General features: G+C 38.5%; 5 protein-coding genes, 1 long non-coding RNA gene and 1 other non-coding gene across 7 annotated transcripts; 2 read left to right on the top strand and 5 right to left on the bottom strand.

Moving 5' to 3' along the window:
* Nucleotides 1-195: 195 nt before the first annotated feature.
* LOC128876003 (uncharacterized) lies at nucleotides 196-7,921 on the bottom strand. The gene is made up of 3 exons (XR_008456931.1): nucleotides 7,785-7,921; nucleotides 4,082-7,681; nucleotides 196-1,855 (listed from the first exon to the last, which is right to left on the bottom strand). It is a non-coding gene; the product is annotated as an uncharacterized LOC128876003 (long non-coding RNA).
* Trnaa-cgc (transfer RNA alanine (anticodon CGC)) lies at nucleotides 383-454 on the top strand. Its single transcript has one exon. It is a non-coding gene; the product is annotated as a tRNA-Ala (tRNA).
* Nucleotides 7,922-9,151: 1,230 nt separating the features above from the next.
* On the bottom strand, nucleotides 9,152-12,625 carry LOC128876000 (vacuolar protein sorting-associated protein 51 homolog). The gene is made up of 11 exons (XM_054122081.1): nucleotides 12,493-12,625; nucleotides 12,264-12,408; nucleotides 12,051-12,185; nucleotides 11,753-11,974; nucleotides 11,085-11,680; nucleotides 10,784-10,997; nucleotides 10,486-10,710; nucleotides 10,074-10,408; nucleotides 9,827-10,004; nucleotides 9,486-9,598; nucleotides 9,152-9,397 (listed from the first exon to the last, which is right to left on the bottom strand). Exons 2-11 carry the CDS (start codon nucleotides 12,342-12,344, stop codon nucleotides 9,289-9,291), a joined length of 2,208 nt encoding a protein of 735 aa, XP_053978056.1. The 5' UTR covers nucleotides 12,345-12,408; nucleotides 12,493-12,625; the 3' UTR covers nucleotides 9,152-9,288.
* Nucleotides 12,626-13,109: 484 nt separating this feature from the next.
* Nucleotides 13,110-15,038, top strand: LOC128876001 (uncharacterized). Its single transcript, XM_054122082.1, has one exon. It carries the CDS (start codon nucleotides 13,115-13,117, stop codon nucleotides 14,993-14,995), a length of 1,881 nt encoding a protein of 626 aa, XP_053978057.1. The 5' UTR covers nucleotides 13,110-13,114; the 3' UTR covers nucleotides 14,996-15,038.
* Nucleotides 15,039-15,920: 882 nt separating this feature from the next.
* Nucleotides 15,921-16,408, bottom strand: LOC128875519 (uncharacterized). The gene is given in 3 exon segments (XM_054121152.1): nucleotides 15,921-16,111; nucleotides 16,150-16,327; nucleotides 16,385-16,408. Coding segments are annotated over 3 exon segments (393 nt in total).
* Nucleotides 16,409-16,509: 101 nt separating this feature from the next.
* LOC128876002 (charged multivesicular body protein 3) lies at nucleotides 16,510-17,875 on the bottom strand. Its single transcript, XM_054122083.1, has 4 exons — nucleotides 17,684-17,875; nucleotides 17,561-17,621; nucleotides 17,103-17,497; nucleotides 16,510-17,011 (listed from the first exon to the last, which is right to left on the bottom strand). Exons 1-4 carry the CDS (start codon nucleotides 17,726-17,728, stop codon nucleotides 16,847-16,849), a joined length of 666 nt encoding a protein of 221 aa, XP_053978058.1. The 5' UTR covers nucleotides 17,729-17,875; the 3' UTR covers nucleotides 16,510-16,846.
* A 936-nt stretch (nucleotides 17,876-18,811) lies between these two features.
* On the bottom strand, nucleotides 18,812-23,119 carry LOC128875999 (uncharacterized). Its single transcript, XM_054122080.1, has 2 exons — nucleotides 22,882-23,119; nucleotides 18,812-22,582 (listed from the first exon to the last, which is right to left on the bottom strand). The coding sequence occupies exons 1-2, from the start codon at nucleotides 22,995-22,997 to the stop codon at nucleotides 18,886-18,888; spliced, it is 3,813 nt and encodes a 1,270-aa protein (XP_053978055.1). The 5' UTR covers nucleotides 22,998-23,119; the 3' UTR covers nucleotides 18,812-18,885.
* Between the last annotated feature and the right edge of the window lie 318 nt (nucleotides 23,120-23,437).

Below are 23,437 nucleotides of genomic sequence, written 5' to 3'. Positions count from 1 at the left end.
ACTAGAAATTTTAAATCTTACCGATGACTCAACTTACGAGTCGTCTATTCCAATTCCAACGTATCACGCTTATCTAGTAAATGACGAGGCACGAGGATCGGTACGAAACTGCACTATTTTTCCGAATATATAGCAAGGTTTATCTTATAATAAATATATTGGTTTCGAATGTGTTGAGATCGAAAGTATACATATACTTTGCATTAGAATTGTCGTGGAACTTTAGACAGCCGAGGGTAAAATTAATTTAACGTATTGGGAATTATTAGAATAGGATGTATTTAACGAAGAACGAGATGAGGTAATTTTGTTATTGCTTTTGTGCACACTCGAAATTACATACTCGGACATATGTAGAAGATGAAAGGCGGGATGTTTAACCGGGGGTGTAACTCAGTGGTAGAGTGTCTGCTTCGCATGCTGAAAGTCCTGGGTTCAAATCCCAGCTCCTCCAACTAAATTATTTTTTACAATTTTTTTGTTTTGTAAAACTATAAATAACAGTATAAGTACATCACGTATTGTAAAAAATTAATAGAAAAGTTTAATTTAAAATGCGAGGAAGTACATTTCGTTATATAGGTACGTTTATTACGTAAATATATTTTCAATTACACTGTCAATGATGAATAGATAATGAAAACGATAGTATTAGGAAAGTAACGCGTAATATAAATTTATCATACATTTCGAGAAATTCGAGCTTTGCGTAGAAAGTTGAGGAAGGAGGAGGTAGATGTGCGTCCCGACCCATTGATAAGCACTTGAGCAGCAGGAGATATGGTAATTTCTAACCCAACCTAATCACTCCTGCGGCACTAGTACTTAGGAACAGGACAGGATTTATTTCCGATTTCATCGTAATCCCTCCGTGTGCTGTCGATTAATCGATTCCTATACAGATGCTTGATTTCTGTAAAACGCAACAGTCGTACATAATTATTAATCGCCGTAAACTATATGAATTATATGAATAATAAATGTTAACATTTTGCCGAGATTGCAAAATACAATGACATCAACAAATGCAGCAGCATTTTATTATACAAGGAAAGTAACAAGGAACAACACACACGCTACAACGGGGACGGGGACGGGGACGGGGACGGGGACGGGGACGCATCGTTGTACCGAAAGAGAATCGAATACGCGACAAGTAATACATAGATAATTAAAGAGATGGTAGGAAATGTTAATATAACTCGTCCGTGTTTCGGTATAATTTAACGTGAGATTAGATAATCGGCAGAAGAATACCGTTGTCCATTGATATCGCGTGACGCATTCGCTGCGTGTACGCTCTAAAATCGTTTCACAAGACGGATAAAAATATCGAGTCGATTAAATTAGCCCATTTACGTGATAACGTCCTGTAAAAGAAATCGGTTTAACTTTATCTCGTTCGTATACATATTTAACAATTTTCGAGAAAGTAACTGAAAAGTTTGAATCGGTGAGTTGGTTGGAAAACAATAGGAAAATAGTATATGTATATCGTAGGTATACGATATTATAACGATGCGATGACACATAGTGGTGGCTCATTGATGCGACCTCGAGAAGTCGTTAAAGTCGCCCACTACTGCAGCCTTCGTCGTTCTTTCTTCCTCTGTGCGGCACTCTTGGAGAAATTTCAAACACGATGTAACGTGCCGACTCGCATTCACACTTGTTGCATCTGTTTCGTAGATTTGTTTGCTACCAATAAGCCCTGCTGGATGGTTCGACAATCGATACACGTATTCTTTGTACTTGGTCGAGACACGTGACAATCTCTCGGTTAACATCGTTAACAACGCTCTTGTTGTCACTACCGTGTGCGGCAAGACGGTATTATATTCTTCTTTCCGCTATGCTGCAAAATAGAAACAAAGTTGATGATTGAAACACATATAGAAATAGAATATTAAAAGAAACGTTGCTATCGTACTGCAGGGCTGAGAATTACGAGGGATAAAGAGAAAGAAATTCATGGAACGGAATGGAATGGAATGGATCGAAAAGCGATGAACGATGGGGTCGCTGGTCACGAATATACATTTATAGATATGCGTGTATGTATATACGTGTGCGTACGAGATAGAGAAGGCTTGAATCGAATCTTTGATTTCTTTGCCACTCGTCCTTCTTCAACGCACCGCGTCGCGGTCAAACACCGTACTTATTCATAGTAAGCATCGCGATGGTGTGAGTCGACAACTCGGACTAGAGTGTGTATCGGTTTTTCTTTTTAACGAAGTTGCTCGAAAGTTTCTCGACACGATCCGAACGTTCTCGGAGAACTCGTCGAAGAAACGGTTCGTATTTGTAAACTACCAATAAATTGGACATATGCAACAGCATGTTCGATAATGTCGTGGGTTAACATGTAAAGCCGCATAAGCCAAAGAGGATTACTAGCCGATAGAGAGCAGTTACATTACAAGGGTTTTGCAGACGCGGTTGGATGGTGACGCGTAGCTGTCTTTTAGTTTACATATCATATATCGCGAATATAGTTTAAGAAGGAACACAGAGCTTGCAAAAGGAACGAGAGAATCGTATAAAAAGGAAAGACGGCAGAGATGAACAAGTTTGTCGGGGCAGGCAATCAGGGTGGTGATGCGGGTGAGAAAGAAAGAGGGGACCACACCAATTAACGCTAATTTCTGTTAATGTTGGCTGGCCCTGAGTGGTCGCGAAATAGCTCGTCAACTTATTAGGCAACGATGCGTAAATTGTGGGTGGATGAGAGAATGCGACGAGAAGGAATTTCGAGAGCAACCCGACAGAATAGAGACATTCCTGTGCGACAAAAAATGAAGAAAGAAAGAAAAATTGAAGCTCGCCGTTCGGTAAAAATGGACGGAGCATCGGGTAGAATATCGGTGGGTCTCCGTGGCACAGTTCCTGTTCTATTTTAAGAGTGGTGAGCTTCGAATCAAGATCGAGATAGTTTACAATTTTTTCGTTGGGTGAAAAAGTGGATGGTGCCAAAGTGACAGTCGGTCGTACGAAACTTGAAACGACACTGACAATGTCAACGAGGAAAATAACAAAAGACACGGTAAACGAAGAAAAAAGAATTTGGAACTTGGAAGTTGAAAGTTTGTTCGGCAATTGGCTCTCGTGTCTTTTAGACGCTATCGTTTGCGCGGGGTCAACAAGTCGCCGTGATAAAGTCGAACCACGCCACCGCGTGCCGTTACATATTCAGAATAACAAAATGTCCGTCTCAAATTGTAAATGCTCCTTTTCATGCCGAAATACAGAACGCGATGCAATACTCGCTTAGTTTTCGTTTATTGTTTCCGTGACTATCAGCCGATTCTTAACAGTTTTATACTCCTTTCTTTCCGACGCTTCGACACATCTACCGAATAAAATTGTAACGTTGATTGGCAAGTTACGAGAAAACAGAATTTCTAGCTCGGTCTCTTCTCTTGTAGGTCTGTGGCGGTCTGTCAACTGTGCTACCGTGCTACCGTACTACCGACTACTACCGACTACTACCGTACTACCGACTACTTCTGTACGTATCTCGTCGCTGCAAGATTACCAATTGTTTCTTTTTGCGGTCAAATACAAGTTAAAAATTAGCTTACGTTATGCAATCGCGAACGTATTTACAAGGAAATAAACATAAACATAAACATAAATACATACTGTTATACATATATGTACAAGTTGACTTTTTATTTATCGGTTTACCGAACACGTGATATCGACGTTATTTTCAACAATTATTTATGAAATTTAAAGTTGTTGCTTAAAACTGTTAATTACGAGTAAAGATATGAAATAATTATTCGTGAAAACGATACGTATCACTCGCTATGATCGTGTAACTAAATATGTACCGGAGCTGACCGAACAATCGAAGGAAACCTCACGACCTTTAGCTTCTATTCGACACTCTAGTGGACAACATTGATGCGCTCTTCCGCACTTGTTAACGTAAGAGAACGTTGTACGTTTGATTCTTCGAAGCCACTGTTATTTTTGTACAATTACAACTATTCCATATACTTTGTAATCAAATTGAGATTTTTCGCCAGCACTCCACTGTTTATTCAATCTCGAAAAAAACATGAAAACTTACTCGAGATTCGATCGTTGAATGAAAAATCGATAACGAGAGAAACGCCACAGCAATCACACGAGACGTGACCACGGAGTATCGAAATACGATACGTCAGCACTAGGTATGAAAATGACTAAATTTGTTAGGTATAAAAGATGAACCGTATCACAATTTTTCTCTTCTTCTTATTCGTCCAACAGCACCATCAGCGAGAAATTCCTTTGATTTTAAAGAAATAGTGCGATGTTGATCCGATCGAATCGAGCGATTTCAAATGTTAGGGGAAGATCCGCGGCGTTGGAAAGCGGATAGATGGAATACACGACCTTATCACTTGACGAGATCGTTGTTGGAATCATCAAACATCGTCAGTGAACGTTGCGAATGATTTGTGTGACTGTGACTGTGACTGTGACTGTGACAGAGAAACATGAAACAGTCTATTTTGTTCTTCCCGCACGATTCGTTTGTTTCGCGAGTTGGAATTGTTAGAAAAAGAGGCACGCACGCGCACGACACCCACAGAACGGCAGCAGACCGACGACTGAGCGATAAACTGTTCTTGATTGGCTTAATATAGTCGGACGAGCGCTGTAATTGGCCGCTCCTTGCCGCGCGGGAAATGATTGGTCAATTTAATCCTAGAAGCACGGTGCATTAAGCATTCAACCAGCGTTCAGTACCTATTAACGGTTCGCAAGAGAGGCACTGCTACTGCCACCGCCATCGTTTTCTGCTCTGTGTGACGCTCACGGTACACCCTGTCACGCCAGCGGTGTGTGCCTCTTTCTTTGTCATCTTTTGCACGCAATGGCCCCCGAACCTCTCTCGCCCAATCTAAATCATACCATCTTTTTCTCTTCTTTTTTCTCTCTCGTCATCGTTCCAAATCAATTTACCAATTGAAATCAGTCCCGGACAGTGAAGAATCGCGTCACTGAATGGTCGGCCAACCAACGGGGAATATGCGTCTCCCCTATGCCTATGCCTATGCCTATGCCTATGCCTATGCCTATGCCTGCCTGCCTGGCTGCCTTCCTTCCACCGCTTGTTATCAAACCATTCACCGGCAGTCCAAGTCCTTATTGCCTCGCCTTGGCGCACGATTTGAATCGCGCGGCTGACGACACAACCATCCGCTAGAATTCTCTCTGTGACAGTGCTTTTCAACCTTCCCTTACCGATCGAATTACCGACGATCTATCCGTCTATACGTATACATGTCTACCTATCTATCTATCTGTGCATGTACGCATGTTTGATTGGATGGATGCTGCGAAGCTTGATTCGAAACGGAAACGCAAATCTAACGCAGAAATCTACTTGGAAACAAAATCATGATATACGAACAGTCATGGTTTTAATGAGTAATATCGTGTGCACTTTTCTTCAAACTGCAAGCACTAAAACTAATTTTTTTTTTTTTTTAATGCGAAACAATCTACGAGACTATCGAACCGTTCGGTCGAAAAATGTTACTTTTCATCGTTCAACTAGAATCTAAGAAGCATATACGTTACAGAATAAAGTCGAAAATATTTCCAGAAAATGGAAGGACTATGTAGTATCTGTTTACTTGCATGTATGTAGTTGAGAATCGCGGTCCTGGCCGATTAATGCGTCCATGACGTTGATTGGTCGAAAGATTCTTCTTCCGGTGTAATATGTATACCTATATATGTATATGTATATTTTGCAGATGAAAATTTGTTTTTTCGTCTCCTATTTTTTTCCTATTTATCTCTTAGAAATAATTTTTAATCCATTTTAACCCTTAACGCACGATGTCATAGACCATCCTTAAACGTAGCTTTAACCATTCGCAAAGTAATGCTATGCGACTCTCGATAGAAAATTGATTACCTGATATTCCTCTGAAAATATCGAAAAGGTATTCGTTTAGATTTTCTTCACCTCTGGAAGACATCGTAGACGGTCCATCTCTGCGTGAAAAGTAATCGTGTCGAGGTGAATTTTTACAACATCACCTACGGCACCACTACTTAGCAAACAGATTAGTAAATTGAAGTGGCGAGGTTGCTTTTCTCGAGTTTTTTTCTCTTCAACGATTCATTACTGACTGCGGTATTCGAAATCTGACCCGAAATATATATGTAGGTAGGTCTCGGTGAGACTAAAGTTCCAATTTTCCATAGGCGTTCTCTTTATCTCTTCTTGTGTCAATTTTCTATCGGATTTAGCTTTGAAATCCATACTACAACAGAGCCATTTTTATCGTTCTTTAGAGAAAAATCGTCGTATATGTGTGTATGTATGTAGATAGTTTAATTTGCAAGCGTAGCAACGAGCGTGTGTCTTTTCCGCCCATTGTTACGGTCACAAACCAAAATATCTTCGTTAAACTCAAGTTTCGTTTGCTTTGTCTGATAAAATGGACGCGATACATAGTTATTTTCATTTTCGAATAGAATAATATCGGTATATGTAGATATGTAAATCGTAAATTAATTAATAGGACAAATTGTCGGCATAGAGAGTGTCGAAAGGTAGGTAATATGCCCCATGTCTCGAAAATTGATAATTCGTCTTGGATCAAATATATCGAATCGTTTGTTACTAAATACTATATTTGATTAAGTAATCGTAATCGTATAATGGTTTGTCAAGGAGGATGGGATAGTCTGTTTTTAAAATATGCGCCCTGATAATTGAACAATTTGAGAACGGCCTACGATAAGACATCGATGTACGTGTACATACATACCTTGACCTCTGCGATTATACCAGTGTAAATATTATCGCGTATGCAAGCTGCGTACAAGAAGCACACAAGACAAAGTATCTAAAATAGATTTATCAGTGAAAAGTAATTGTAAGTAGTGGGTTGGTCGTCGCGTGAATCACCGACGCCGACGTTCAACATTTTCGGTCGTTTTTTTATGGTCAGGGACTGACATATCTATGTACCAGCGGCAACGATTACCAAACAACGAGGATGGAAACATTGTCGTTCGTCAAAGAAATAATTGGTCGAAGGACCCGCGAGGAGGTCCGCCGTGCAAATTGACAAAGAATGACGCTGGTCGTACAGCTACAGAGTTTAATGGAGGAAAAGGACAGCTCGTTGATTAATGCGTGCATGCAGCGCAGCGCTCCCCTATGCCACCGAATGCGCTTCACAGTACAGCCCACGATCCACGATCCACGATCCACCGATCCACCGATCCACCGATTCACCGATCCACCGATCCACCGATTCACGATACACGATACACGAGTAGCCGTTAGTAGCCTGCGCATCGAAATAGTTTGGTCATTTCGTGATAAACGTTGCCATCGTTGTCTCGTGAATACGTCCATGGTCCATTTTCTCATGCGGGTCCATTTGATCGATTTAACGCAATCTACGCCAAAGGGCTGTAGGTAGTAGGCCAGTGTACTGGCATCTTTATCTTTCGATGTATTCTCTCTGTTCTGTTCCGTGATCTTTTCTTTCGTCGCGATGGCGCGTCGTCGTCAATTTAGGCATCTATTATATTAGGATACCCTCCGTTTCCGTGAGGTCTATGCAAGTAAAAGAAACGTGAATCGATTCGATAACACTTTCTTCTTGGGTCTTTGTTAAATTCACGATTAGAAAGACGCAAACAAACATACCTGCGAAAACGATTACGATACATGATGATTATACCATATTCGACATTCTAGCATTTTTCTCTTAAATTTGAATTTAAAGTTTGTAGAAACGAATAATCGTTACTTTGTTACTTGATTGTTGTTGAGACGAACGGGTTGATTTTCTTCAATTTCGAAGCTTCGCATATGTTGAACGGAACACGTCTTCGATACTCGTCGTTCGAAAATGTTTCGATACTCTCGGAGAACACCCGACCGTTTCTCGATGATATTTCCTTGTAGATCGTTTTTCGAAGAAATATCTTTGGTACGGAGCCCGTACGATTTATTTCGAGGATCGTCAATATCTGTGTGGCAACGGTTTCAGTTGGAATGAGCGTGCCATTGGAACGTACAGCTTTTCGTAGTGTACAAAAGTCACACGTGCACAGGTGTTTTCTGAGATCACGTGTGCCACATATGCCTCTAGCGATGATATTGCTTTTCTGGACATCAAGAATATACATACACGTATATTCGAGTTTTTGTTCAGAGATACCTAAAATAGGTGATTACAACTTGCATATCATGATAGCGTTTACCAATTAAACGATCGCGTGAACCGATCATTTTTTACTAAATCCTTCAACATTCGGAAGGACCAAGTGTAATTGTAAATGTAATGTAAATTTTTAAATCAAACGCCGACAAGAGTCCAAGACAACATTCAATTCACAGGCGGTCTGAGTGTAAATTTTGTGAATTTAGTGAATTTTCCGTGGATTTCCAGGGAAATTCATGATTGAGCGAGGGAACAGCTCGGCCCCGGCCCGAGTAATTTAGAAGAGTTTATTAAATTGGGTAGAATGCTGTGCGTAGGCCTACGCCGGATACTCGGAGAATGAATCTCATCCAACGAGAGGAAGTTCGAATTAACTCGAGCCACTGCCAAGGGGGTACGGCAGAACCCCATACACGTTACAAGCTCTTGTCCCATTTATTCTTTGCACTTTTGTGCGTTGGATAGACGGGAATCGTCGACGATTACCTACTCGTAACTACGTTACGATAACAGTATTCGATTTTTATTTTCGACAACTCTCAACTTTAATTTCTCTTTTCTCTCTCTCTCTCTCTCTCTCTCTCTCTCTCTCTCTCTATTTGATGTATGCATGTATGTAGAGTATTTTTAGAGCATTTTCATTCGTCAAAGTGTAGAAAACCATGTGCCGATGTAAACAGAAAAGAAACGATCGATTCAATTTATTCGGTAATAAACTTCAAAAGCGCAGAATGTAGTAGAGAATTAAGACTTATTAGAATCATTTGACCCTGCTTCTTATAGCATGCTAAGACTTTGATGAGTTTATTTTATCTCGTATAGGTGGGGAGGGCAAAGAAAAGGAGACGAATGATCGATCCATCGAATCGATGGAGAAAGGAAGACAAAAATGTACGCCGTACATCGTATTATTTAAGTTGTAGTACTTTAACGCTACGATTTTTTCTTAGCTCTTACCGTAAACTTTATTCATGGAATGTACACTATCGATAGTTAAAACATTCGCATACGAATTATATACAATAATATACACGGTAGGTATTCTATACGGCTAACGATAATAGTATGATTTAAGTCAATCACAAGTTTATCCTCTTTCGCATATAATGTCGACGACACTTGGTTCCATTAAAACTGGTTCTAAACACCTATGAACAGCGCTTCCAAGTATTTCGTCCAGCAAAAAGTGAACGACGCTTCGAACAAAATTCGAATAAAAATGAATTTCATATAAAAATAATTGGTTATTGTATGGTTGTGCGAACAATTATATCGTTTACTTACTTTTCATCGGAGACGAATCTCCACAAATATAGCTGTAAATAATGAGTATCTACTTGAATTTGCTGCAGTCCGTATTTACTGAATGTTCGTAATCTCACGCATTCCAGGAAAGTCTATGAATACAAAGGGAATCGTTATCGCAAGTTTCGGATGAAACATTGATTCTTGGTAACGTTGATGATAGCGCACGAAGCGCGTTGCGTAGTATGCAGCATATGCAACATAAGAGAACACGGTATCCTCGCGATGCAAAGTGGATAATGGCTGTGCTATTTTATCATTGTAACTGCTCGACAGCACCTGTCTCTATTACGGTACGCTGTCTGCTAAAAGTATTTTACCTTTAAACTTATTTTGATGATTCCCGTGAGGATGGAGGCTTTATTAAATTGTACCGATGAAAATATTTCGATGCGCTCTGAGAATAATTTATGAATATTCGTCACCAAGGAGGAATCTATGTGACTGGGCGTATACGACGACCAACTAGACCTATAGTGATGCCTCGATACGCTCACGCTGAAAAATAGACGGATCATCTCGATAGACATGTTGTTAATGTTCTTTATTACACATTGAACTTTTTACCTGTGAGTTTTCCTACTACTATCGCTACTTCTATCGATTTGACCGTCGGAATCGTCGTACAAAGCGGCCACTTGAGTATCGATCACCGTTACATCTTCCACAACTCTTTTCATTACAGCTCTAACTGTTCTCGGCTCGATTGTGTGGAGCCAATCTCTGGTCTCGACGGATTTTCGTAACATTTGTGACACCGCTAAACCTTGAATGCGAACGTAGTGATTTAATAAATTCTGTGCAGCTTCCTGAAAATTCTCGCATATCTCCGAATCCATTGTAATCGCGTTATCAGACGTCGTATATTGTTCGATATTGAATAAATCGTCGGTTGTTGTAAGCTATAATTCAAATAGATGATATAATTTCTTAACAATATGTCATCTCTCTCGCTTTCAATGTATCCATCGCGACCTACCAAATATTTTATATTATTCTCTTTATATTCGATACACATTTTACTTAATAGAAGTAAAAGAGTAGGCGGAAATTTTGGAACATCGGATCCAGTACAGAATCCGCTTGCGGTTGCCATTAAATGATGTAAAAATCCAACAATCAGTCCTTCTCTAACTTCGTCCACGCTAAAGTTTTGGAGAAATTGCGTCTTTAAATTAAACGACAGATCTGGTTGTAGAAAGACCTGAAATCATATTTCTCTTTCGATCGTGTTCGTATCGTACGATGATAATATTATTTAGAATAAAAAAACAAACCAATAAATCTTGTAAAACTCCTTTAACTTTCTCAATGGTAGGCATGACGAGCAATGCCTCAAGTTCTGCCAAGCTACCGTCTCCTTCTTGAGACACTTTTGCTGCCAATATTTGCCTTACTTTAACAAGCGATTCGCTCAAGTGTTGTTTCAAACTATCTAAATGATTACGACATTGTTTTCTACCTGCACTGATAATAATCTCTGTACCTATTCTGATAAATAAGATGATATATTCTGATGTATCATTAATTTTTTCGTTTTTTTATCAAGTTTTATATGAAAAATGTTATTTTTCCTACCTTGTAAAGTCTGTTTCGTCACACAACATGTTTATAGCTTGTAATCTTCTATGAAACTTATCCAAGGCTCTCACTAAAACTGCTGTATCGGCTATATTTTCCACTCTCTTACCAATCAGGTCAAAGTACTTTTTCATGTTTTTCATGATAAAATTACTTAAACGTGCAAGAGCTTTCGTATCAAAATCATCGGTAAACTCGTTGTCTTCCAAAGGTGGTCTGTTTACAAACAGATCATTGTAAGATGCAACAATTAGACACAAGTCGCTAAGAAATCCAGAACTAGCCGTGTCAACAAATTCTATAATATCATTTTCGCACATGTCCTTCAGAATATCTAACTGTTCTGTTAGTCGTCCATCTGCGTGCGTTAAAAATTCAGCGCACAAAGAATCGGCCGGTTCTTTTAATTGTAATAGGAGATCTACGTTTTCAGCTAAAGACTTAGTCGATGAATCTCTTTTATGAAACTGCATTCTCAGCCTCGATTTAAGTTCGTGTAATATATCTTCGCAATCTTTTTGTATTCCTTGGAACGAAGGCATATTCCCGTATTGATTTAAGACGCGTTGCGCGTGAATATAATCTTGTACTGCCTGAAAAAACATTAAAAATATCTTTTATATTTGTAACTGTATGTTACAAATGACATGGGATTAGTTATAAACCTGCGCGTAATTTTCTTCGTTCATTCTATCTTTCAGATTACCAGGCAGCTTGAAGAGGAATTGCAATTTTTTCAACAGAGCATGAACCGAAGATAGTTTAGCAATTTGTTGTCTAGTCCCTTGCAATGTCGATGAAATTTGTTCTGAAAAGGTAGTTATGCTATCCATATTTTTTGCCAATAAATCCATACTATCTTCCATTTCTTTGAAATCAGTTTTCATCTACGCATTAAACAGGAGATAATTTAAGCGATTAAACAAACTAACAAGTTTGCCATAAAGTACTTGTATTATTTACCTTTCTAATAGTATCGGTTGCAGATATAAACTTGTTATAATTTTCATATACTAATGTTTGCATATCAGAGTGTAATGTTTGGGTATTTTTTATAATTTCAGCTTCGTGATCCATAATTTGTTTCAATGTACATTCCTATAAAAGCAAAAGTAATGTTTTGTTGGTTGTCAAATTGATATACAAAAAATAATTCGAGCACAATAATAAATATACTTTTAATAATTTCTGGAAATACATATCGGGATTGAAATGCTGTCCGTTAATATCATACGGATTGTTAGAATTTTCTGCCATTTTGTATAGTTTTTCTATTATGAATGGAATACTTTGACAATAGGAGTCTTCCTATTTCCTTCCCCTGGAATGATACAATGTTTAGTTTTACTAGTTAGGTTAGCTCGGATTAGTGATGTGCACGTATTATACATATATATATATATACATTTATACTAATACAATCATAAAATTCAAGTGTTACTGGTACAGTGCTACTGCTAGCCACTGTTAGCAGCCACTAGCAGCAACTAGCAGCTAGAGTGCTACTGTAAGTTAGGGACCTGTTTCCTGTTTTTTACTTTACAAAAGGTTCGATACAGACGCTATAACAAGCAACATAACCTCTTACGAAATTGAAGGAAAGCGCAACAAGTGCAGTAAAGCGTGAAGAAAGTGACTTTTCAAACGCACAGTTTCAAAGGAAAAGTGTTTCAAGTAAATTTTCATTTCTTCACTTTCCTTAGCGGTTGTGTACATATTTCATAAATACGTTAAATATTTGTGATATATGGGAAAATGAAAAAAGGATGACGGGGTTCATCGTACTTTATCTTTGAACTGTATTGCACGACCACTATAAAATCATATCGTGAACAAAATCATAATGAGAAGATAATTTAAATTTGAATATTTTTGAAAATTTTGCTGTCAGCCAGGGTAGTGAAAACGTAACGGAATTTCTGATTTTTAATTAATCTCCTTTGTCAAGCTGTGTTGTGAGTTGTGACTTGTGACACGATGAGATTGTTGATTTGACGAAAGCACAGAAATACAAAATAATCAGAAAAATGCCACACCCGTGTGCCGTATGCGGTCGTTCGCGTATGAATCCAAACAATAGAGAGGAAGAGTACATGTTTTTTGGGCTTCCCGTTAATGACGAAACTAGATGCAGAAAGTGGCTGGAATTCTGCTGTCGCGAAGATTTGTACAAACTTACAAAAAAACAATTACTTCAGAGAATGGTTTGTTCGAAGCATTTTGAGCAAAAGGATTTTCTAAATGAATATTTCGACAGATTGAACGGTACAGCAGTACCTTCCATTTACGATCCTAAACAAAGTTTGTACAACATAACCTGTGTACTGTGTGGTCGTTCTCGACGAGATCCACCAGATCTAAATTACGACGGTACAACTTTTCACCATTTTCCTGGGGAAGAGTTTCGATGTCTTAAATGGCTCGATTTCGTTGGTGTAGATTCGTATTATAGACTAACGAGAAAAGAAATTTTGTTTTGTTACATTTGTTCAAAACACTTTGACCGTTCCCAATTTTTGCCTGGTTATAAAAACAGATTGGTAGACAATGCTGTACCCAACATTCGCAATCCTGATCAATTAGACGGATCTGAACAGTATAACATGGAAGTTACATCCGAGTCAAAGTCGTATAGTTCCGCAGAGAAAATATTAGATCCTTTACCACCTGCTGTTTTAGAAAGTCAAGCATGCGCCGCATGCGGTAGATCAAGATCTGATCCTATGAACAAATTGGAAAGATACAAGTTCCACCCTTTCCCTGCTTATGAAATTGGAAGGTGTTTAAGATGGTGTCAGTTTTTGGGAAGAGAGGATCTGTTGAAAATGTCTCCGAATCAAATACGAAAATTAGTTCTCTGTTCCAAACATTTTCAGACAGGCCAGAATTTCCATAAAGTAGGGCCTTGCGATGCAGTTCCGACTATAAAAGATGTATCGCATGTAAACCCAATCAATCCTGTAGAACAAATCGAAGATGAACAGGATATTATAGAGGAATCTAATTGTAATGATACAGCTAAAGGAATTAAAAAACAATATTTTCCAAGACCTTTAGTATCTAGCAAAAAACCAAAGATAGATAATAAGCCTACGCCTCTTGCAAAAAAACGTGGCAAGTCTAAAAGGCCGACACTCATTAACATTCCAAGGCCTGATTCTAATAACATTGAAAATCGTGTGATGAGAAAATTACCCCTTCCTCCTAATTCTAATTGGAAAGTTCAATTCATGGATCAACTTCAACCTATAACAGTAGGAAACAATATTAAATCAAGTATTACAAATAATATCCAACCTAACGTAAAGAAAGTGATTTTACCATTTACTGCTGACATATCAAATTTGGGCGATCCTATACCGGTGCATAGTTTAGCCAGCATTCCTCCAGGTTTATTGATTAAGATAAATCTTCCAGAACAAGAGCAACAAAATCTGCTGAATGCTAACAAAAAGCAAACTCGAACAAAAATCACCCATATTCCTACTACGTCCAGCGACATCGATAAAAAACAACTGCACATGAAAAATGGTCAAGCATTGATTACGCTACCTGTGAGGAAACAATCCAAGGAAGATACAGATAAAAATTTAGTTGAATTTCTATCAATTTCTTCTGAAGAAACGGAACATAAAATGAATTCAAAAGGATTAGAAGCGTGCAAAGTTATTTTGCCGCATTCATTGGAAGCATCAGACGAAGAAGTGGAAGAATGTTTGACTTTGAAACAACAAAAACTTGTGCGACGTAAAAAAGCTTCAAGAAGAATGCGCAGAACAATTTTCCCTATTACAAGCGAAGTTAGATATTTTTTGCGGAAACTTGCACCCCATATGCATAGACTGCCTAGAAAAACTAGATCACGGATGAAACTTTCGATAGTAAATATGGTAATTGATCGCTTGTAAATTTGTTGAGATATAAATAAATTATAGTATTTGTAAAGATGTATACATATATAGTTGAATATAAATATTTTAAATGGATATGTATATTTGTAACTGAATGTATATTAAAAACAAACAGGTACATACTTTTTAAATACTAGCATATAAGATATATTATTTGTATTATTTCGAAACCTTACGGTACACGTATTGTATGTCAACTTTTTCTAAATTTATGTTTTTACATGCTAAAAATAGGTTTTTAATGTCTCTGTATGCTACATAAATATCACGCCTTCGTCTACTGTATAAATTTGTTATAACGAATCTTTTCGTTTATCGTATGTGTCTGAGAATTTATTAGTTTCTCTATAGAAACGTTGTAGGTACATTTATCCCAAAGAACACAATATTTTTACACAAGACTTCTGAGACGTATAATTAATACAATTCCTAATTAATTTATTCAACTTTAAAGTATCATTTAATCTGAGAAAGGCTAAAAGTAGATGTACAATATCTGTGTAGTAAGCGATATACATATATTTATAAAAGAATGGTGATAGGTACGATGATAATAATAAGTTAAAACAAGAAAAGGTTTTGTAGAGTACAAATGATATTTGTAGTAAATTCTTTGATAAATTTTGTTATTCGTTTTACATAATTGTCGAAAGGTACATGTTTAAATGTAAGAAGCGCAGAATTGTCGAGATTGATAAAAAATGACGGTTTGTTTTGAAAATCAACGAAAAATCATTTGTAAATTTATAAAAAGATTTATCGTACAATGAATATTTATGGGAAAATTACGGAGATATAAGATAAGAATAATTTGTTCAAATATCTGTCTTTTGTCAATGAAATATATTTTCGTTTAACGCACAATGTCCAATATTTATTCAGTTAATATGCATGAAATTTAAACAAAAAGAATTACAATTATTTACCATAAATTCTGAGACAATTTCATTGACTTGAATGACATATCCGGCAATGGAGATATTTAGATTTTGTTTACATTGTAGTTGTTAATGTTTAATTGTACACGAGGATAGCAAAGTATCGGTTTTGAAATATCTTTATCTACATTTAAACGATTCTTTGTCTATGAAACTTTTGCAGAAGCAATCGGATCTACCGTAAATTAATACCGTAGTTTAATTTCTGCTTACCTGTATTCATTTTTGATAGAAAATTATGCTACGTATCTAACAATAAGCTATAAAATGTAAATTTATTAATAAAATCATGATATTCTGTATAGTTGCACAAAATGCCAAGCGGATGTTCTACATAATTATTCATGCGATATACATATGTAATAATTTTGTTGTGATTTGGTCTAACATACTAAAGTAGCAAACATCTGAACCGAGTTGCTTTGTCAATAATAATATAGATTTATACATACAAGCAGTAAGTTGTCTGCATAAACCTATGTACTCTGTTTACCGCACCGTAACACGAGTTTTTATACGTTTTTATAAATTTAATTTAATCGAAAGGTAAAGGTAAATAGAAAAGTCATCGAGTCGATAATCAGAATCATCGTTTACATATAATACATATTAATACAAGATTTTGCAATCATTAAATTAAGCAGTACATATTTCAATGTAGTATAATCAAGAAGCCAGCTTCTCTGTAATTATGACTTTGTCGATAGTAAACATATAACGGTATCCTACAGATTATGTATAGATTACCAAAACTGGATAGAAAAACTGCAGAGAAGATGAATGTTTCTCTGCTGTTTTTGGTTATTTAATGTGTAGCATGTTTTGAAAATTTTCTAGAAATATTATTAAAATATATCAAGCTGATATTAACACTGAAAGTTGGTATCGATAAATTATTTACATATCGCAGCTAACTACGAAGACTTTGTAGTCTCATTTTCATTTCTTCAAGCTCCTTGTCATCTGTCTCTTCGTGTTCTTCGTCGGCAGATGTAGACGCTACTACCGAACCGGGAGTTTCCGTAACAACCGCGGGTGCTGTACCTAACTGACCTGCGGTGACTTCCCACAAGATCTGAAACATAAATCGATTAATTCCTTAACACATTCGGCATTTGTCGAATTCTACGAATATCTTTGATTTCGCGCATCAAAGTAAAGGTTACTTTATCTATTTCTTCATCCGCTTCGTCTTCCACTTCCTCCGAATCTTCGATAGAATCCATCGTTTCGTCTAACATTTCTTCGATGATACCAGCCTTCATCATTTCTTTTGACAATTCCCTCATCGTGGCAGCTACTTCGGGTACTCTGACCAACGACTGCATCGCTTGCATCACTTCTGTAGATTTCGAAACCGAACCTGCGACTCTGATCGTTGCCAGTTGATTTTTCATTTGTAAGGATACAGAATTCATATGAGCTTTCGATGTATAAATTTTGTTACAAGCTTTGCGTGCACGTATTATCTCTTTTGCGAGAATTTTACAGACATCCTTGTCACCTTTCTTTGCTGCTTCCTTCAAAGAACGTTTCACTTTTTCTTCTTCTCGCTGAATTGCTGCGTATAAGTAGTATCATCGATTTTAGAATGTATACAATGTATTATTTTTAAGCGACTTACCTCTAACCTGTCTATCGAGTTGAAAACCTTCTTTCCTTAATTTATGTGTCCATTCTTGAACCTGAAATAAAATTCTGTATAAACATTGAGATCATTCGATAGAGTTGATCGCGACTTTCCAACCATTTCTTTTGGATTCTTTTCCTGGGATTTTCCAAACAAGCCCATTTTTTTCCAATGTTGACAGAAACGTCAAAAAGAGTATACGAAGTGTGCATTCGTCCTTCGCACCAGCCAAACATAACCAAACTTTACCAAACTATCTCGCTCGATTCGTAAACCTTCCGTCCGTGGTAATGGCAACTATCGGTATTACGTCATTATTACACGTGACTCATACGGGCGATAAAGAACAACCAAGATAACAATCTGAACACTTTGAGGATAAAAATATTCGATGCAATGATAAGACGTTGGGGTAGTTATCTGGAAATTTTCAAGTAATTTTAAACAAAGAGAAGTGCCATTTGAAATAGTTTTATTGATTCGGGTAAATGGTACATCGAGTTTGTAGACAAATCTGTTTTAGTCTGTCTTCAATTTCCAGGTGTCATTTAATTCGTTATTTTACGTCTGCTGTATATGTATAAAAGAAAAGTGATTTTTACTTAATGGCAAATTAGAGATAAGAGGAAATGATTAATGTTTCGATAACAAATTCAAATTACGATATAATATTCAAAGTTCTTTTATGTAGAATCCCTACATGGTTTACCGACGTTATGGTAATGTACCGACAGGTGCCGGTAAACACAAGGTAAATGGCGCCATCTAACGGTGAAAAAAGGAATTATTCGAGGACAAGCTTGAGCGTTTTCCCGGTGGTGCGCTGATCGGAGGTCGGAATTTTAGTTCGATTTATTCACCGCTAGATGGCGATCGATCCGATCTACACAATTTCAACATTTATTTATTTCATTTATTTATATTATGGTATATACTGCTGTAGTTTATAATAATAGACAAATGTTTAAAGGACACATTTCACTTGAATTGCTTTATATATTTTGTTACCGTTGAACTGTATTAATAGATAAACAGTAATTCGTGTCGTTAAGGTACTTTACCTTATCGATATACCTATATATCGAACGTAGTCTTATTTACCCTTGTGAACCTTGCGGCGTATTTTATAAAATGTAAATTGAATAAAGAAAGGAAAAGTAGGCGACTAGGATCGAAGGGAAGGGAAATGAACGGGTTCAATTGAAGCGATGATTCGTCAATTTCTCGTTCAACTTGGCAAACTGATTAGTCGGAAGATAGTTACGATTTATTATACAATATTAGTAAAAAATAAATATTCGATACTGCAAAAGAATTGTTTAGAGGTCAGAAGTGGTGGTTAAGATCATGTCTCTTAACCAGTTTAACACGTTCGTCACTATTTCGACTCGTTGATTTACGGTATCGTCGATGTTACGCTGATAACGGAATTTATCAAACTTGATCTGTTTCTGTCGTTGGTACTCATAATTGGCTGCATCGACGTTTTTGTACGAGTTAGCATTTCCCTTCTGTTGCGTAATCACAGGTGTTTCCTGTGATTTGTAGTTTCCGGAAACCGCATGAACGGATAACAAATCCCGAATGAGATCCTTGTCAGCGTTATCTTGGTCGTTTCGATCGTTGGTGATTTTCTCTTTTGCGTCAAGAGTCCACGGAGCTTGGACTTTTTCCAAGCTCAGGGAAAGATTGTATTTTTTTGCAAAAGTCTCGACGGGCATCGAGAGAATATGTATACTGTCGACAACCGAATCGCGTCCTCTTTGTTCGTTGGAAAAACTAGCTTTGGTCGATTCACGTTTCGAAATGTTTCTCTTGGTCTTTCTCTTTGCAATCGTTTCGATTAGTTTGTCCGCGGTGGTATCGTTTGTGTCTGGATTGTTTCTTACAGCGCGAACAACGTTACCCTCTAGGGGTACGCAACAGGGACACTCTTTGTTTAATAGATGTTCGCACACTTTCCTAGAGATTGACAAGGCGTACGAACCATCGTTCAGTTTTCTTATCTCCAATGGTAGTTTTACTCCATCACCGACGTAATACAAATCCGAGTTGCGAAGACTCGACACGTCGGCGTCGTCCGTGAAATTATTCTTCTTTACGGTCATTTTTCCCAAATAGGCGTAATCGTGTTCAGGAGAACCGTAATCCGGGTAAACTTGTGTACTCGAGCTGAAATTTATTTCCATTCCCAGTATCCCTTCTGTACTATCGTATTCGTCTGGGCTCGCAGCATCGTTACTTTCCGTAGAAAACACCCTCAAAGATTCATCTTGATTTCTCGATCTAGCAGGTACAATGTTGAACATCGTTGGCTTCGAAACCGCTTCGTGGCTTTCGACACTTTGTTCTCTTTCGTTCTGTTCAAATTTCGAGGGTTTGAGTATTCTTGTCGCTCCCACCAAATTGTAATTCGAAGGCGTAACGAGGCCAAGTTTCTTCTCTTCGGAATCTTTGAAACAAACGTTTTTCGGATAGGAACTCGTAACTCGCGTAGCCGGGGCATCTTCCCCGTTAAACTTGGACACGTCAGCGTCGGCGTCGGCGTCGGCGTCGGCGTCGGCGTCGGCGTCGGCATCGGCATCGACGTGTTTCATCTGCATCGTGTCGGTAATGTTTGATGTATCGGACAATTCTTGTTCGACAGTTTCCTCCGTGTTTGTTAAGACAGACGTGGTAGAAGTTGACTCGTAAATGTTCAAGTTGGTAAATATCTTGTGAAAGTTATCGATATTCGATGGATCGATCGATTCGGGCTGTTGCGCGGTTTCCGTTGTCGTAATCTCCGCGTGTTCGATTTCCATCAGGGTCAGTTGATCGTCCAAGGTGGCCCGGATGACGGACTCGTTCAACAGTTGCTCGTTCGTCGAATTTTTCGGCTGAAAGATAGTCTGAACGCTTTGGACAATCATGTTCCGAACAGCGGGTTGCTTGGCTGCTCGCAAGTCGATGGCTGGATCGCGAACAAGACTTTTAACGGTGGCTTGTAGTTTAGCGAAATCGGTCGCAGTTGGTGGTTCCTCGTTCGACGTGGGCTCCAACGTGACCAGACTCGTAATCCATTTCCCGTTCTTGAATTGACGTTCTTTAACGGTCATCGGTGGAAGTTCTGCATCAGAGACGGCTGCGGCTGCCATCGTGTTCCGCAAATTACTCTTGATTACGTTGGTGGTCCAGTCATCGTCGAAATTCGATCTAGCGACGCCGGTCAGTTTTGCTAAAAGATTTTTCACCTTGTCGAGGATCGTGTGTTCGATCGGTGGCATGGACAGGATGCCTTTCAAGTTCGGAATCTTGACAATTTCTTCGAGTAAATCATTGCCCGTCGATTCTACCGTTTCCCGATCCATGTTTTCGCTCGTTTCAGACGAGTCGTAGTAGTCGTTGGTCGCAAACTTATTAATTACCGCTTTAATCGACTTCCGAAGAAGCGTATCGTTGCCGAAAGGCAACGTTTGATTTTTTATCTTGTCACCGTTCTCACTGGCCAACGATTTCACCCTCGACTCTACAAAGTCCGAGTCGTCTTTGTGTCTGGTTGTTGTTTCGTTGCTGGTATTCATCGATATCGTGGTCTCGTTAGTATCGTTGCCGTCGATTCGTTCTCTCTCGCGATTTTGTTTCGGCAAGAGACTCGCTGAATCTTGCACGAATAATTGCTTGCTCGTCGTATCATTGACCGGCAGCGTAAAACCTTGGAAAACGAACGCGTTTGCTTCGGTCGAAGAGGAGTAACCGTTGGACTCGTAGTTATCTATATTATGTTTTCCACTATTAGACTCGAAATATGTACGCGTCACTTGTTTAACGTCAGAGTAATCTGTACCGTCTAGCCCGGTACTCGTTTCGTATTCGTTTGCAAATTCCTCTTTCTCGACGCTTTTCTCAACCATTTCGATCGAATAATCGCGACGATCGTTGTCTTTCGAAATATTTTCTGTGGATATTTTCGATGTTATCGATGTCGCGGGAGTTGTGTTTCGCGAAGCTTTTAATAGTGTTTCGGCAACATTGGAAGTACACGGACGTTGGCCAATAATTTGTTTGTTCTGGTTAAAATGAAAATCGCGACCTCGACCGAATGGCGCGCGTTGGCCAACATTCGAATCGGGTCTGCCGGCGACCGCTTTAAATGGAATATTAATTGTCAGCGGGTTCTCTGTGCGAATCGTATCTGAAAGGATCGCGTATTCGGGATCTATGCGATAAACGTACGGCAGATACGGTATTCCCTCGATTCCTTCTCGTTGTCCCATCGGACTCGGTTTTCTAGACGGAACATTGGCTAAATATCGTCGATCATCGCGCGATGCAAGCAAACTTTCTGCTAAATATGCTTCATTGGGACCGTTTCCGTAGATTCGTTTTTGTCGTTGTCTGTTTTCGTTTAAAAGCACAATCTTGTTATCCTCTTTCTTTTCTGCTTTACTTTTCCTTGGTAACATACCGTGTTCTCGTAGCGTTTCTTTTCTAGAGGATGGATTATTATTTTTCACCTTACAGTAACAAACGTATTTATCGTCATCGATTACGCCGCTCTTTTGCACCGAGTTCCTACGGATGGCGCCAACGGCAACGGTGTCGTCACGGGCTTTTAGTTTCAGTTTCTCACGAATCGCTTTTAAAATGGCAACGTTACGATCGGCCGCGTATTCTTCTACTTTCGACCGTTGCAACGGATCGCGTTCCATCGCTGTGTTAGGATTTTTTAACGAAACCAGCCGCAATCGGGAACTTGGCTCGACGGAAGAGTCGTCATTTTGACGAACGTTGTAAGAATTTCGGGTATTTCTAGATTTTAAAAGGTCCTGGTTTACTTTTTCCCTTTCTTCGCGAATCGAGGTTTTGCATCGTTTCGTTTTTTGACTCATCCCAACAGGGTCATGCGCCTCTTCGTTTCCGTGTCCTTTCTTCTCTTCGGTCATTGGCATTGGAACCGATAAACTTTTTTTAGAGTCGAGTTTCGCATTTGATTCGTCGCGAGCTGACGACAGATCCGGAAGTATCGTGAATAGTCTGTAACGGGAAATCGGTTTATCGTCAGTTATACAATCAGCGAAATGTAATTGAAACGTCGCGTCGCGTCGCGTCGCGTCACGTAGGTGTCGTTGACGTTCAAGTTGAGTTGCATCAACTTCACCATCGGACAACTAACATACATTTCGAGTGCGTGGCCTAGTACCGTAATCCAAAAATCGTTCGAGGGGAATCTCGTTAGAAAAATGGAAGAAATGTTTCGATGTACCGAATGGGAATCTATTTTGTAACAGTAATTCGAATAATATATTCGTTACTTGAAAATGTTTTTAAATTACCTTGTACCGGTGATAATAGTTTCCGTGTCCTCGTCATTTCCAGGATTAATCGTTTTCGATCTAGCTATCGCGAGCAGCGATAAAAATACCAAACAAACGAATATCGAACGATGCATTACGATCGCAAAATTCACTCGCGATCGCTAGATTCGCTTCACTTTGTTATTTTAACATCAATCGATTAACGACGTTTTATTTTCTTTGTTTCTTCGAAGCAAACGGTATAAAGATCGCTCGACGACTGTGCCACTCGACGCCTATATTTGACAGAAATTGCATATACTTATGTTTTCATCGTTGCATATACTTAGCCATTGCAAAATCCACAAGGTCGAGTAATATCCGTGTCGAAATCATTGATATGTAGGCCGTCGAAAAATGATGTCGATGAAAAGAAGACGGTTACAATCGTCTCGTTTATATTAATCTTTATATCTTTCGGTAAAGGTATATTATTTTTCTGAATCGTGTATTTTAGTGGGCTATCGAGAAATATGCAGCGAGTAATCGAATCTAAACGAGGTGGATTTTCCACTCGAAACTGTAAAAGGATTGG

Source organism: Hylaeus volcanicus, chromosome 4, assembly GCF_026283585.1.
Source record: "Hylaeus volcanicus isolate JK05 chromosome 4, UHH_iyHylVolc1.0_haploid, whole genome shotgun sequence".
In the NCBI taxonomy this organism is placed as follows: Eukaryota; Metazoa; Arthropoda; class Insecta; order Hymenoptera; family Colletidae; genus Hylaeus; species Hylaeus volcanicus.
Note: the sequence above shows the minus strand (reverse complement) of the source record. Positions and strands in the feature narration are given on the sequence as shown.

Bases quoted from the DNA above. Each gene is read 5' to 3' on its own strand.
- LOC128876001 (XM_054122082.1), top strand. From the start codon at position 13,115: ATGCCACACCCGTGTGCCGTATGCGGTCGTTCGCGTATGAATCCAAAC.
- LOC128876000 (XM_054122081.1), bottom strand. From the start codon at position 12,344: ATGGCAGAAAATTCTAACAATCCGTATGATATTAACGGACAGCATTTC. The intron at 11,975-12,050 runs GTAAATAATACA...TTTAATGCGTAG, and splicing joins CAACCGATACTATTAGAAAG to ATGAAAACTGATTTCAAAGA. The intron at 10,998-11,084 runs GTAGGAAAAATA...CTTATTTATCAG, and splicing joins GACGAAACAGACTTTACAAG to AATAGGTACAGAGATTATTA.
- LOC128875999 (XM_054122080.1), bottom strand. From the start codon at position 22,997: ATGCATCGTTCGATATTCGTTTGTTTGGTATTTTTATCGCTGCTCGCG. The intron at 22,583-22,881 runs GTAATTTAAAAA...TTCCCGTTACAG, and splicing joins ACTATTATCACCGGTACAAG to ACTATTCACGATACTTCCGG.
- LOC128876002 (XM_054122083.1), bottom strand. From the start codon at position 17,728: ATGGGCTTGTTTGGAAAATCCCAGGAAAAGAATCCAAAAGAAATG. The intron at 17,622-17,683 runs GTTGGAAAGTCG...ATTTTATTTCAG, and splicing joins AAAAGAATCCAAAAGAAATG to GTTCAAGAATGGACACATAA. The intron at 17,012-17,102 runs GTAACCTTTACT...TTTATGTTTCAG, and splicing joins CGGATGAAGAAATAGATAAA to ATCTTGTGGGAAGTCACCGC.